Consider the following 13,709-nt stretch of genomic DNA (forward strand, 5'->3'; position numbering starts at 1 on the left):
CTAGTTATTTGGCAACTGGATATTTGCCTTATCATATGGCACATGTTAATATTAGTCTATGCAGCTATTTCATTCGTTTGGTGGATGGGGTAGGCAAAGTGGCATGAATTATGAGCCTTTTCTGCAACCCAAACAATGCTTTCATTGTGCTCTTAAGTGTCTGTTCAGGCGAGTTTTCTATGTTATGTAGGTGAACGTCGTAATCATTTTGCACACTACAATGTCCCACAAAATGTAAGTGCAGGATTTTTATTCACCTGCAATCGGGAATTATGTTACCATCAAATTATCCCTAACTTTAAGTTATAAAGCAATATTGGTAGAACTGTAATTTATGCTGTTTCAGAGTTCTAGCAGCAAGATGTACTGCCATGTTTTACTTTTTATTTCTCGTGAGAATTGCGACTGGTGATGAGGCCAACACTTACTGGTAGTTTCTAGTGCACTGTCCACTTTGTTCTTGATTAAATATTTCAATATTAGTTTATCCCCCTATGTATTTTATAGATACAATACCTGGCATGTAACCCATGGTAAGTTTAACTTCTTTAGCTGGCCTGCTTTACATGGTGAATCCCAAAGTCCATTGCAGGCCTTTACTATAGACCCAATAATTTTAAGTAAACTTTAAATACTTAATCTGAGTTTGGATTTTTTTTTCCAGTTTTTCGTGCATTTGACAAAGACAATGATAGCTATGTCAGCATGAGGGAATGGATTGAAGGACTATCAATATTCCTCCGAGGGACTTTGGATGAAAAGATAAAATGTAGGATTATTTATACGTTTGTTGAATGGCATAAAAATGTATGTGAATGTTTGGATGCCAATTAATAAAGACTAAAGTTATTTCTTGATTTATTTTGATCCAGTCTGTTTTGAGGTGTTTGATCTAAATGGAGATGGGTTCATTTCACGGGAGGAGATGTTTCACATGCTCAAAAGCAGCCTAATCAAACAACCAACAGAAGAAGATCCTGATGAGGGAGTAAAAGACTTGGTTGAGATAGCACTGAAAAAAATGGTGAGAAAACTGCATAAAGAGTAAGAAATACTCTTATAAGATTTTGTTTATTTTTTCTAAGGAACAACCTCTCTACAATACACTTCCATCCAGCTGTCCCCTCAGGGCTTGTAGGAAATGCAAATAATGGATATGCCTTTTTCATGCCCTAGGGCAAAAATGAACAATACCCAGAAATGAGAAAGGTCGCACAGGGAAGCCTCCAATGTTGTCTCATCATGGTGTCACAAAACATTTTAAAGGGAGGTCTTTTCTTCATGATTTTTCTCAGTGAACCTGACCCAGTCCAGAAAAGTGTAGGGAATGCTCCTGAGAAGAATGAAGACCCCACAAAATAGGTAATATTTCTGTTTTTACACATAAGTGGAAAAGGAAGAGGATTCGGTGTGTAGTTTTGTTTTTAAAAAACTTGGTTTTTACTGCCTCATCACATCAAAACATCTCAAAGCACTTGCACAATTAATTACATTTCTTTTGTTTATCATTGCTATCAGCCATTCCGTCAATGTGAATCTGTTATCAAAAAAGTTATTCAAGAATTGGAATGCATCTGTAGGACATTTGATTACAAGACAAAAGAAATTAGCTCAGCCTTGTATAGATTATACCGGGAAGACTACATTGTTTGCAGATGTGCCAACCATACCTTGTATTGGAGATCATTGAGTGAAAAGGAGCAAGATGATTCTGACACTTAGGACTCAGCTTTGAAGGGAGACTGATAAAAATGAACTTATTTTCATTAAACACAGACGATTGAAGGATTGTTTTCAAAAGCTGAGAGGAATTGATAGTTTAGTTGGAAACGAGTTATTTGATGTGAGCACACTGAACTAGAAAATTCGTGCAGAATTAACAAATCTCAAGCAAAATTTGAGATTGAAAGATTTTTTTCCACCAGAAGTTAATGGATATTAATACAATGTTAATTAATTCCATTTTTAAAAAAGAGCTGGATTGAACAGAATTGAGTTCCAAGGGCATGTACTAGTGGCAGTGGTTAAATATGTGGAACATGATGCTTCTGATGGCTTCTTCCCTTGGAAATGTCATGTTCAAGGAAGGCAACTGAGCAAAACTTAATGATGTAGGATGCAAGGACAGATAGGTATTCTGAAGACTTGATTGATCTACCTTTTGAGAGGGCAGAAATTTTCCAGATCCTTACCCTAAGAAATAGCCTTTCCTTAAGAGATGAAATGGGTTGGGCAGAGTACGTCACAATGGATTATAGATAGTCTGTGAAAGAAATGGGTTGATAAACCAGATAGCCTTTTTCATTTCATACTCTGTTCTTAACTATACCAGAGTTACATTTTATTTCCTTTTCTGATTGAATTGAAGTACAGGTAACTTTATTTTAATTTAAGAAAATTTAAAATTAAAATCCAAAAGATTCACTAAGTAATATGCATTTTTTTAATGTTTTCTAGAACTGGGAGAAATAAATTGAGAACAAATAGTATTTTCCAGCTTTTGGGCTGTAGATTTTAACCTATCAGTGTTTTTTTTGTATTGCCGTTTTTCTTGTGTCCCCTTCTCTCCTGAACACATTGGCTTATTGCTGGGATACTGTTTGATAGATCAGTTCATCACTGAGACTGCCTTCCATCTTTGAAACATTGTCCATCTCCATCAGTCTCATTGCCAATGCAGTTGAAACTCTCATCCATATCTTTGTTACCTCCAGACTCGACTTTGCCAACACCCTCCTCACTGATCTCCTGAGCTCCATCCTACATAATCTCCAGCTCATCCAGAATTTCATCACTCACATCTTGTTATGCACAAAATCTCCCTCACTTATTACCTTGATCCTTAATGAACTTCATTGGCTCCCCATAGTTCTGTCTATTGAAGAGACATTTTCGTCTTCAATTTCTACCATGGCCTCATCCCTGCTTACTGTTGAAACCTCCACCAGTCCTAGGTCCCTGCCCACACGCTCCACTTTTCCAACGTTTTAGTCTGCTCCACATTCTCTCTATCTTCTGCACTACAATATGTGGCAGAGCTGTCTTGCTGCACATTCTGGAACTTCCTCCCCAAACCTCTCCCTGCTATAGCTCTTCACATTTTAAAGACCCTCCTTAAAATCTATCTCTTTGCTGGTGCTGTTGGGCACCTCCCCTAACCCCCTTCCTAAATCTGCTCAGGTCTGACCTGCAACTATGAAGTGCCTTAGGATGATTTGAGATGTTAAATTCACAATGTAAATTTAATTTGTTGTTTTTAATTTATATTAGTATAGTTTCACATGCAGTTTATTCCTTTCCTTCATTCTGTAAAAACAAAATATAATCTCAAATCTTTTAGCAGTCATAATAAACTATTTTTTTGCATTGCATGGAATATGTTGTTCTGCTTCCTGCTTCCTGCGTGACTTTTTTCCCATTTTTTAAATGTTTACTTTTCAGTAAGATGAAGGATGCCGGTGCTGAAGAATGAAAGACATTGTCATTCTAGGAAACGTATGTTGTTCATTTCCATGGGGGTTGTCCCGCTCGCTGTAACTTCGGCGGAAGTACCATAGAAACCCTGAAAAACAATTTACATAGTTTTACAGAGCTTTTGAAATTATTCCGCCAAAGTTTTGGAGAAACCCTGCAGAAATTCTCCCTTAGCAGCTCAGGTATAGCAGAGCCAGATAACCAGTAAAGCACCCATTATTCTCCCTCACCACCTACTGGAAATTTCCAGTTCCCACAACACCTATCCTTATGGCCTCTTTAAGTGAGGTTTTACAATTTGTGCCAAATTGTGAACCTATAGTCACTAGTAATTAAGAATTGGCTTCTAACTGCCTAAATGAGTCTTATGTCGGACCCTTACAGTTGGAAGTGGGTGCGCTGTCAGGGTTGGATTTAAACTGAAGTACTAAAGGTAAATGGACAGTGTGGTCATTTACTATACCACCCAATCGCTGCATGTAGTCTAAATCTATATTATATGATGAAATATTGTTGCAAAATGTGTCTCCTTTTCATTATTAGGACTATGATCATGATAACAAAGTCTCATATACAGACTTTGAGAAGGCAGTAAAGGATGAAAACCTCTTGTTGGAAGCTTTTGGACCCTGCCTTCCAGATACAAAGGTAGGCTGCTTGATGGGTCCAATTTAAATGCAGTTGCTTAAATTGTTATATAATATGCATTTCCAACATTCTTTTGGGATGTGGTGTACTATAATGAAGGCATGGAATATAATGGTCACTAGTGTAAAAGAAAAACACAAATAAATCAGACATTGACAAGCATTTGCCAGTATAATCGCACAGCACAAAAGGAGGCCATTTGGCCCGTCATGCCTGTGCCAGCTCTGTGAAAGAGCTATCCAATTTAGTCCCACATCCCAGCTTTTTCCCCATAACCCTGCAAATTAGTCTTGTTCAAGTACATATCCAATTGCCTTTTGAAAGTTCCTATGAATCTGCTTCCACCACCCTTTCGGGTACTGTGTTCCAGATCTTAACAACCATTTGTGTGAAAAAAAATGTCTCCTCATTTCCCCTCTAGTTCTTTTGCCAATTATTTTAAATCTATGACCTCTGGTTACCGAGCCAGTTGCTAGAGGAAACAGTTTCTCCCTACTTGCTCTATCAAAACCCCTCGTAATTTTGAATACCTCTATTAGGTCTCCTCTTAACCTCCTCTGCTCTAAGGAGAACAATCCCAGCTTCTCCAATCCCTCCACATAACTGAAGTCCCTCATCCCTGGTGGTATCCTGGTAAACCTCCCCTACCCTATCCAATGCCTTGACATCCTTCCTAAAGTGTAGTGCCCAGAGTTGTACACAATACTCCAGCTGAGGCCTAACCAGTGATTTGTAAAGGTTTAGCATGACTTCCTTGTTTTTGTGTTCAATGCCCGTTTACAAGGCCAATTATCCCATATGCTTTCTTAACTGCCTTATCAACTTGCCCTGCCACCTTCAAAGATTTATGATATGCACCCCGGCTCTCTCACCCCCCTTCAAAATAGTACCATTTAGATTATAAAGCCTCTCCATGTTGTTCCTCCCAAAGTGCATCACTTCACACTTACCTGCATTAAAATGCATCATGTGTCTGCCTATTTCACCAGTCTGTCTATGTCCTCCTGAAGTCTGCTACTATCCTCCTCACTATTTACTATGTTGCCAAGTTTTGTATCCTCCGCAAACTTCAAAATTATACTCCCTATACCCAAATCCAAGTCATCTGCATATAACAAGAAAAGCAATGGTCCTAATACCGACCCCTGGGGGACCCCACTGCATACTTCTCTCCAGTCAGAAAAACATCCGTTCACCACTACTCTCTGCCTTCTATCCCTTAGCCAATTACGTACCCAAGTTACCACTGTCCCTTTAATCCCATGTGCTTCTACTTTCCGAATAAGTCTGTTATGTGGTACTTTATCAAATGCCTTTTGAAAATCCATATATACAACATCTTCTGCACTACCTTCATCAACCCTCTCTGTTACTTCATCAAAGAACTCAATCAGGTTAGTCAGACACGATTTGCCTTTAACAAATCCGTGCTGCTTGTCCCTTATTAACCCATGCTTCTCCAAGTGAGAATTAATGTTGTCCTTGACAATGGTCTCTTGAAGTTTTCCCACCACTGACGTTAGACTGCAGTTACCAGATTTACCCCTCTCCCCTTTTTTGAATTGGGGTGTAACATTTGCAATCCTCCAGTCCTCTGGCATCACTCCCATATCCAAGGAGGATTGAAAGATTGTGGCCAGAGCTTCTGCTATCTCCACCCTTGCTTCCCTCAGCAACCTAGGATGCATTCCATCTGGACCGGGTGACTTGTTAACTGAGTGATGCCAACCTGTTTAGTACCTCCTTTCCATCTATTTTTATCCTATCCAATATCTCTACTCCCTTCTCCTCTACTGTGACATTAACGTCATCCTCTTCTTTTGTGAAGACAGATGCAAAGTACTCATTCAGTACCTCAGTTATGCCCTTTACCTCCGCAAGATTTCCTTTTAATCGGCCCCACCATTCCTTTAACAGTCCTTTTACTTTTTATATGTTTATAAAAGATTTTTGGGTTCCCTTTTATGTTACCTGCTAATCTTTTCTCATATTCTGTCTTTGCCCTTGTATCCTTTTTCAATTTCCCCCTGCACCCTCTATATTCTGCCTGGTTTTCTACTCTCTTCTGTAACTGACATTTGCCATAAACCTCCTTTTTCTGTTTTATTTTAACCTCTATTTCCTTTGTCATCCAAGAAGCTGTAGCTTTGGATGCCCTATCTTCCCTCCTTATAGGAATATGCTTGGTTGAACTATCTCCGTCTTGAAGGCCTGCCATTGTTCATTTATTGTTTTCCTGGCCAATCTTTGCTTCCAATCCACCAGCGCTAGATCCCTTCCCAAATCACTAAAATTAGCTCTTTCCCAGTTGGGTATTTTCACCGCTGATTTTTCTTTGTCCCTTTCCGTAACTACTTTAAACCTAATTATATTGTGATCACTATTACCCAGATGTTCTTCAACTGAAACACACTCCAACTGTCTTGCTGCATTCCCTAGAACTAGATCCAGCACTGCTTTCTTCCTTGTTGGGCTAGAAACATACTGGTTAAGAAAGTTCTCCTGTACACATTTTAGGAATTCTTCACCCTCCTAGCCCTTTACACAATCTATATTAGGGTAATTGAAGTCCTTTACTATTACTGCCCTATTATTTTTACATTTCTCCAAAGTCTGCCTACAGATTTGTTCCTCTATCTCCTTCTCACTATTTGGGGGTCTATAGTAAACACCCAGCAATGTAATGCTCCTTTTTTGTTCCTTAACTCTAACCAAATAGATTCAGTCTTTGAACCTCTCTCGTATATCATCCCTCTGTAGAACTGTAATATTAACTTTGTGAAATGTAAATTCTGAATTGGCATTGCACAGATTAGACCCATATCTGGCATTGCATTTCAGAATGTGTAATTGTTCATAGTGCCAAATGAAAATCAGATTTTGGGATTAATCTGACCTTGTTTTGCCACTATAAATGATGTACTTACTTAGGAAGTATACTGCTACCCAGTAAAATACCGCTTCCCCTCTTGTCAGGCGATTTTATTATCAAGAGTACTTTTGTCATAATTCTGTAGTGTGCTTTCTGGTTGCTGAACTCATGTGAAGACTCAATCTATGCCTTGGTTGTACTTATGATGTTATGGCGATAATGGAGACCTGGCTCAAAAAAGAACAGGATTGGGTACTAAATGTTCCTGGATACAAGAAGGTGTTCAGGAAAGATAGGGAAGGAAAGAAAGGAGGGGGATGGCAGTATTGATTAAGGAGAATATTGCAGTGCTGGAGAGAGAGGATGTCATAGAGTCATAGAGTTATACAGCACGGATAGAGGCCCTTCGGCCCATCGTGTCCGCGCTGGCCATCAGCCCTGTCTACTCTAATCCCATATTCCAGCATTTGGTCCGTAGCCTTGTATGCTATGGCATTTCAAGTGCTCATCCAAATGCTTCTTGAATGTTGTGAGGGTTCCTGCCTCCACAACCCTTTCAGGCAGTGAGTTCCAGACTCCAACCACCCTCTGGGTGAAAAAGTTCTTTCTCAAATCCCCTCTAAACCTCCCGCCTTTTACCTTGAATCTATGTCCCCTTGTTATAGAACCCTCAACGAAGGGAAAAAGCTCCTTAGTATCCATCCTATCTGTGCCCCTCATAATTTTGTACACCTCAATCATGTCCCCCCTCAGCCTCCTCTGCTCCAAGGAAAACAAACCCAATCTTCCCAGTCTCTCTTCATAGCTGAAGCGCTCCAGCCCTGGTAACATCCTGGTGAATCTCCTCTGCACCCTCTCCAAAGCGATCACATCCTTCCTGTAGTGTGGCGACCAGAACTGCACACAGTACTCCAGCTGTGGCCTAACCAGTGTTTTATACAGCTCCATCATAACCTCCTTGCTCTTATATTCTATGCCTCGGCTAATAAAGGCAAGTATCCCATATGCCTTCTTTACCACCTTATCTACCTGTTCCGCCGCCTTCAGGGATCTGTGAACTTGCACACCAAGATCCCTCTGACCCTCTGTCTTGCCTAGGGTCCTCCCATTCATTGTGTATTCCCTTGCCTTGTTAGTCCCTCCAAAGTGCATCACCTCGCACTTTTCCGGGTTAAATTCCATTTGCCACTGTTCCGCCCATCTGACCAACCCATCTATATCGTCCTGCAGACTGAGGCTATCCTCCTCGCTATTTACCACCCTGGAGGGGTCAAGGACAGAATCTATTTGATTAGAGTTAAGAAACAATAAAGGTGCCATTGCACTACTGGGTGTATTCTATAGGCCGCCAACTAGTGGGAAGGATATAGAGGAGCAAATTTGCAGGGAAATTAGAGATGTGCAAGAATAAGAGTAGTGATAATGGGGGACTTCAACTATTCTAATATAGACTGGGATAGTAATAGTGTATGGGGCAAAGAGGGGGAGGAATTTTTGAAGTGTGTTCAGGGGAACTTTCTTGACCAGTACGTTTCTGGCCCAACGAGGAAGGAGGCATTGCTGGATCTGGTTCTGGGAAATGAGGTGGGCCAAGTGCCAGTGGGAGAACATTTAGGGAACAGTGGTAATAGTATCATAAGGTTTAGATTAGCTATGGAAAAAGGACAAGGACCACTCTAAAGTAAAAATTCATTGCAGGAGGGCCAATTTCAATGGCATGAGAATGGATCTGGCCCAGGTAAATTGGAAACATGGATTGGCAGGCAAAACTGTAATTGAACAATAGGCGGCCTTTAAAGAGGAGATGGTTCGGGTACAGTCTAGATACATTTTGCATGAGGAATAAAGGTAGGGCAACTAAAACCAGAGCTCCCTGGATGACAAAGGAGGTAGAGAGTAAGATGAAGCAGAAAAAAGAGGCGTATGACAGATGTCAGGCTGAATATAGAAAGTTCAGAGGGGAGGCGAAAAAGGAAATAAGGGGCACAGAGAGACTATGAGAATAGACTGGTGGCTAACATAAAAGGGAATCCAAAAGTCTTCTATAGGCATGTAAACAGTAAGAGGAGGGGTGGGACCGATTAGGGACCAAAAATGAGATCTAAGCATGGAGGCAGAGAGCGTGGCTGAAGTACCAAATGAGTACTTTGCATTTGTCTTTACCAAGGAAGAAGATGCTGCCAGAGTCTCCGTAAAGGAACATATAGTTGAGATACTGGATGGGCTAAAAATTGATGAAGAGGAGGTACTAGACAGGCTAGCTGTACTTAAAGTTGATAAGTCACCCGATCCAGATGGGATGCTTCCTAGGTTGCTGAGGGAAATAATGGTGGAAATTGCAGAGGTGCTGGCTGTAATCTTCCAATCATCCTTAGATATGGGGATGGTGCCAGAGAACTGGAGAATTGCAAATGTTATACCCTTGTTCAAAAAAGGGTGTAAGGATAAACCCAGCAACTACAGGCCAGTCGATGGTGGGGAAACTTTTAGAAACGATAATCCGGGACAAAATTAAAAGTCACTTGGACAAGTGTAGATTAATTAAGGAAAGCCAGCACGGATTTGTTAAAGATAAATCATGTTTAACCAACTTGATTGAGTTTTTTGATGAGGTTACAGAGAGGGTCGATGAGGGCAATGCAGTTGATGTGGTGTACATGGACTTCCAAAAGGTGTTTGATAAAGTGCCGCATAATAGGCTTGTCATTAAAGTTGAAGCCCAAGGAATAAAGGGGGTAGTAGTAGCATGGATTCGAAATTAGCTAAGTGACAGGAAACAGAGATTAGTGGTGAACAGTTGTTTTTCGAACTGGAGGGAGGTATACAGTGGTGTTCCCCAGGGGTTGGTACTAGGACCATTGTTTTTTTTGATACATATCAATGACTTGGACTTGGGTGTACAAGGCAAAATTTCAAAATTTGCAGGTGACACAAAACTTGGAAGGGTAGTGAACAGTGAGGAGGATTGCGATAGACTTCAAGAGGACATGGACAGGCTGGTAGAATGGGCGGACACGTGGCAGATGAAATTCAATGCAGAAAAATGTGAAGTGATACATTTCGGTAGGAAGAACGTGGAGAGGCAATATAAACTAAAGGGTACAATTCCAAAAGGGGTGGAGGAACAGAGAGATGTGGGGGTATATGTGCACAAATCGTTGAAGGTAGCAGGGCAGGTTGAGAAAGTGGTTAAGAAAGCATTCGGGTTCCTGTGCTTTATAAATAGAGGCATAGAGTACAAAAGCAAGGAGGTTATGATGAACCTTTCTGAAAAAACTGGTTTGGCCACAACTGGAGTATTTTGTCCAGTTCTCGGCACCACACTTTAGGAAGGATGTGAAGCCTTAGAGAGGGCGTAGAAGAGATTTACTAGAATGATTCCAAGGATGAGGGACTTCAGTTACATCCATTGACTGGAGAAGCTGGAGTTGTTCTCCTTAGAGCAGGGAAGGTTGAGAGGAGATCTGATGGAGGTATTCAAAATCATGAAGGGTCTGGACAGAGTAGATAGAGAGAAACTGTTCCCATTGGCGGAGGGGTCAAAAACCAGAGGACATAGATTTAAGGTGATGGGCAAAAGAACCAAAGGCGACACAGCGAGTGGTTGTAATCTGGAATGCACTCCACTGGGGTGGTGGAGGCAGATTCAGTCATGGCTTTCAAAAGGGAATTGGATAAGTACTTGGAGGGAAAAATTTGCAGGGCTACGGTGATAGGGCAGGGGAGTGGGACTCGCTGAATTGCTCTTCCAGAGAGCCAGCACGGACTCGACGGGCCGAATGGCCTCTTTCCGTGCTGTAACATTTCTATGATTCTGCTTCACCAAGTGGTGCAGCATTGGGATCATTATAAGACTGCAGATAGCTGCAATTAGCTGACACCACTCTCAAATTGTGGAATGTAGAGGTTTGCACATTCTTGAGGCATGCATGGAGTTCTGTTCATTGGCCTCCTACTATAGCTGATGTTTCTAAAGTTAGAAAAGAGCTGACAGGATAGCTTGGTCCTTTCTATAATAAGAAACGTAAGCTATTTAGTGGACTGACTGACTTAACTTTATTTCTAGTGGTTCAAGATTGTGATGCTAAGCTTCAGGTTCTTAAAAATTGACAATATTATACTGCATGACTGAAATCAGTGGTATAAAATGTTCATGGGATGTGGGCGTCACTGGCAAGGCCAGCATTTATTGCCCATCCCTTAATTGCCCTTGAGAAGGTGGTGGTGAGCCACTTTCTTGACAACTGAGTAGCTTGCTAGGCCATTTCAGAGGGCGATTAAGAGTCAACCACATTGCCGTGGGTCTGGAGTCATATATATAGGTAAGGATGGCAGGTTTCCTTCCCTAAAGGATATTAGTGAACCAGATGGGTTTTTATGACAATCCAGTAGTTTCATGGCCACTTTTACTGATACTAGTTTTTTTTTTAAATTCCAGATTTTATTTAAACTCCCCAGCTACCCTGGTGGGATTTGAACTCATGACTCTGGATTACTAGTCCAGTAACCACTATGCTACCATATCCTAATGGCAAAGTTACAGTATAATTCAGGCATTAGAGAATAAAGGCAGACTTAATAAACTGAAGTGGCTGGCACAAGATGAATTGTATATAAAGCTTGAATTATAGCATATCATACTTGTGTTGTAATGATCTGACAAATTGGTTGAGTTTCACTTTTGTGCTTAAATGAAATCATCGAAATGCACAGTGTTTTACAGGTTGTTAATACTGTCCCATTCCTGATTTCTTCTTTATATAATGCCACTTAATGTAAACTGTAGCTTTTACCAGATAAGTAAAAAATTACAACTGAAAAACAAAAACTGACCGTGGAAAATTGAAAGATGCAGTATCAACTGGAATGGTGGCACTGGATAATGGGCAAAATCTGTATCTTTTTGAATTGGTGCAAAACTATTAGGTCAATAACTATGCTTTTCATTATCCCTTTTTTTTTTTAAAAGAGTGCTCTCGCATTTGAGGAACACGCTTTCAAGAAATCCAAGGATGAATAATTCTTGTTGACGCTTCAGACTTCATTGCCATTAGATTCATAATGGTCAACTAAATTCTTACTTCATCGTTCATTACCAGTAACTCAAGCGCTAAGGAATGTGATAAGTTGAGCATTGGTTAAGTGTTTTTCTCACTAGTCAACTGTATAAAATAGTCTTCCTGTTGCACCAACTCACCAACCAGTCACCTTTGCATTAATTACATGGAAAAATGAGTGGTACAATACAGAAAATACATACACCTGCAGTAAATTATGTGATTTTTATAAAAACATCTACACCTCAAGTTAATAAGTATTTGAGATTGCAAAATAAATCTGTGCCGCCAGTTATCTCAACAAGAAAAATTAAGAAAATTGCTGGAGTAGAATATGAAGCCCTGCGTTGGAAAGGGCCACTTTTTAAAAACTTTGATAAGACATTTTGTACAATACTTGCTGGGCATTCTTGATCGGTTCAAAATTTGTGTTACAATTTTAAAAGGGTGGACAGATACCTGTTTTTATATGTTTGAGTAAACAAAATGTACATTTTATGTATAAAGATATTTAAATTTGATTATGGACTATGCACCTCAACATTGTAAACTTTCACCAATGCTATTTTTGCCTATATTGTCTGTAGAATTAAGTGATAGCATAAACTCACTACATTGAATGAACAATCTTATTTTTTGTTAGTAATTTGATTTATTTTGTATACAAGGGTTTATCTATTCACAAGATTTAGGGTGTGAAATTGACTTCAATGGAAAAGAAAATCAGGCAGGATGTAAAACAGGCTGCTGATTCGCTATAGCCCATGACCAATTTTACCCCCTTTCTTCTCTCCCTCCAAACTGGGCTGCATCAGTAATGGTTTCCATAAATTGTTTATTTAGTTGAACTTTTATTCAGAGATTCTAAATTGAATTATAGGAGAGAAGAACTCATTGAGGAATAGGGGGAAAAGTAAATCTAATCCAAAAATTGTAAAATTCAGTAGGGAAGATTTTCGTCTTTGTTGCGCTCGGGGAACGCTCATTTCTCAGAGGCAATGAAAAGCAAAGGGGGTGGAGTCCAGTTAAGTCAAGTCTACGACCCCAACATGGAGAACCACATTTGGGCGTGACTGAGCCTGCATCTGGAATAGGTGCAGGCCCAGTGTTAGTATTAAAATGAGGTGGAAAGCGGTATTCTCAGCCCTCCTGCCTTACTTTCTGATGATGGGGCACCCAAACAGCTGGTGCTGGGACCTCTCCAGCAGCACTCAAGGCCCGTAGGCTGATGGCTACGAGCGCAGTTGCAGGCATACAGCTGTCTGTTCCCCTACCCCCTTGCCCCTCCCAGTGCAAGGCCCTGCCACGTACACTGTGCCTGCCTAATGCCAGTCAGAGAATGGGAATATCTTTATTTCCTGGAATGTCTACTGCATCATCATGGTAGCTCTTGCAAAATTTACAATTTTTTGTTCACTGTAGACTTATTCATTTTAGCTGATAAATAAAGGCAAGCCAGAATATCCTAACCTATTGTCTAATTTCTTGGGAATTTTTTTCATTAATCAGCTTTAGATAATACAAATGCTATTCAAAATGTGAACTGAAACTGAATGCGTATTTACTTGTAGTAATTCTTTGGACTGTTTAAAGACCATTTCCTGGAGGTGTGCTTATAGCTTAGTTATACTCACTGGATATGAAAATCTCAGGTGAAC

The 13,709-nt window shown here is 40.3% G+C and overlaps 1 protein-coding gene across 2 annotated transcripts in view; it reads left to right on the forward strand.

Moving 5' to 3' along the window:
* The window catches only part of clxn (calaxin), a 35,952-nt gene extending 22,432 nt beyond the window's left edge, over positions 1-13,520 (forward strand). For both annotated transcript variants that reach the window (XM_067998142.1, XM_067998149.1), the window contains 4 exons: positions 665-769; positions 873-1,024; positions 4,018-4,122; positions 11,964-13,520. In XM_067998142.1, coding sequence (XP_067854243.1) covers positions 665-769; positions 873-1,024; positions 4,018-4,122; positions 11,964-12,014 — 413 coding nt within the window. In that variant the 3' untranslated portion in view covers positions 12,015-13,520. The remainder of the gene's footprint in view (positions 1-664; positions 770-872; positions 1,025-4,017; positions 4,123-11,963) is intronic.
* The last annotated feature ends 189 nt before the right edge of the window (positions 13,521-13,709 follow it).

Source organism: Heptranchias perlo, chromosome 2, assembly GCF_035084215.1.
Source record: "Heptranchias perlo isolate sHepPer1 chromosome 2, sHepPer1.hap1, whole genome shotgun sequence".
NCBI lineage: Eukaryota > Metazoa > Chordata > Chondrichthyes > Hexanchiformes > Hexanchidae > Heptranchias > Heptranchias perlo.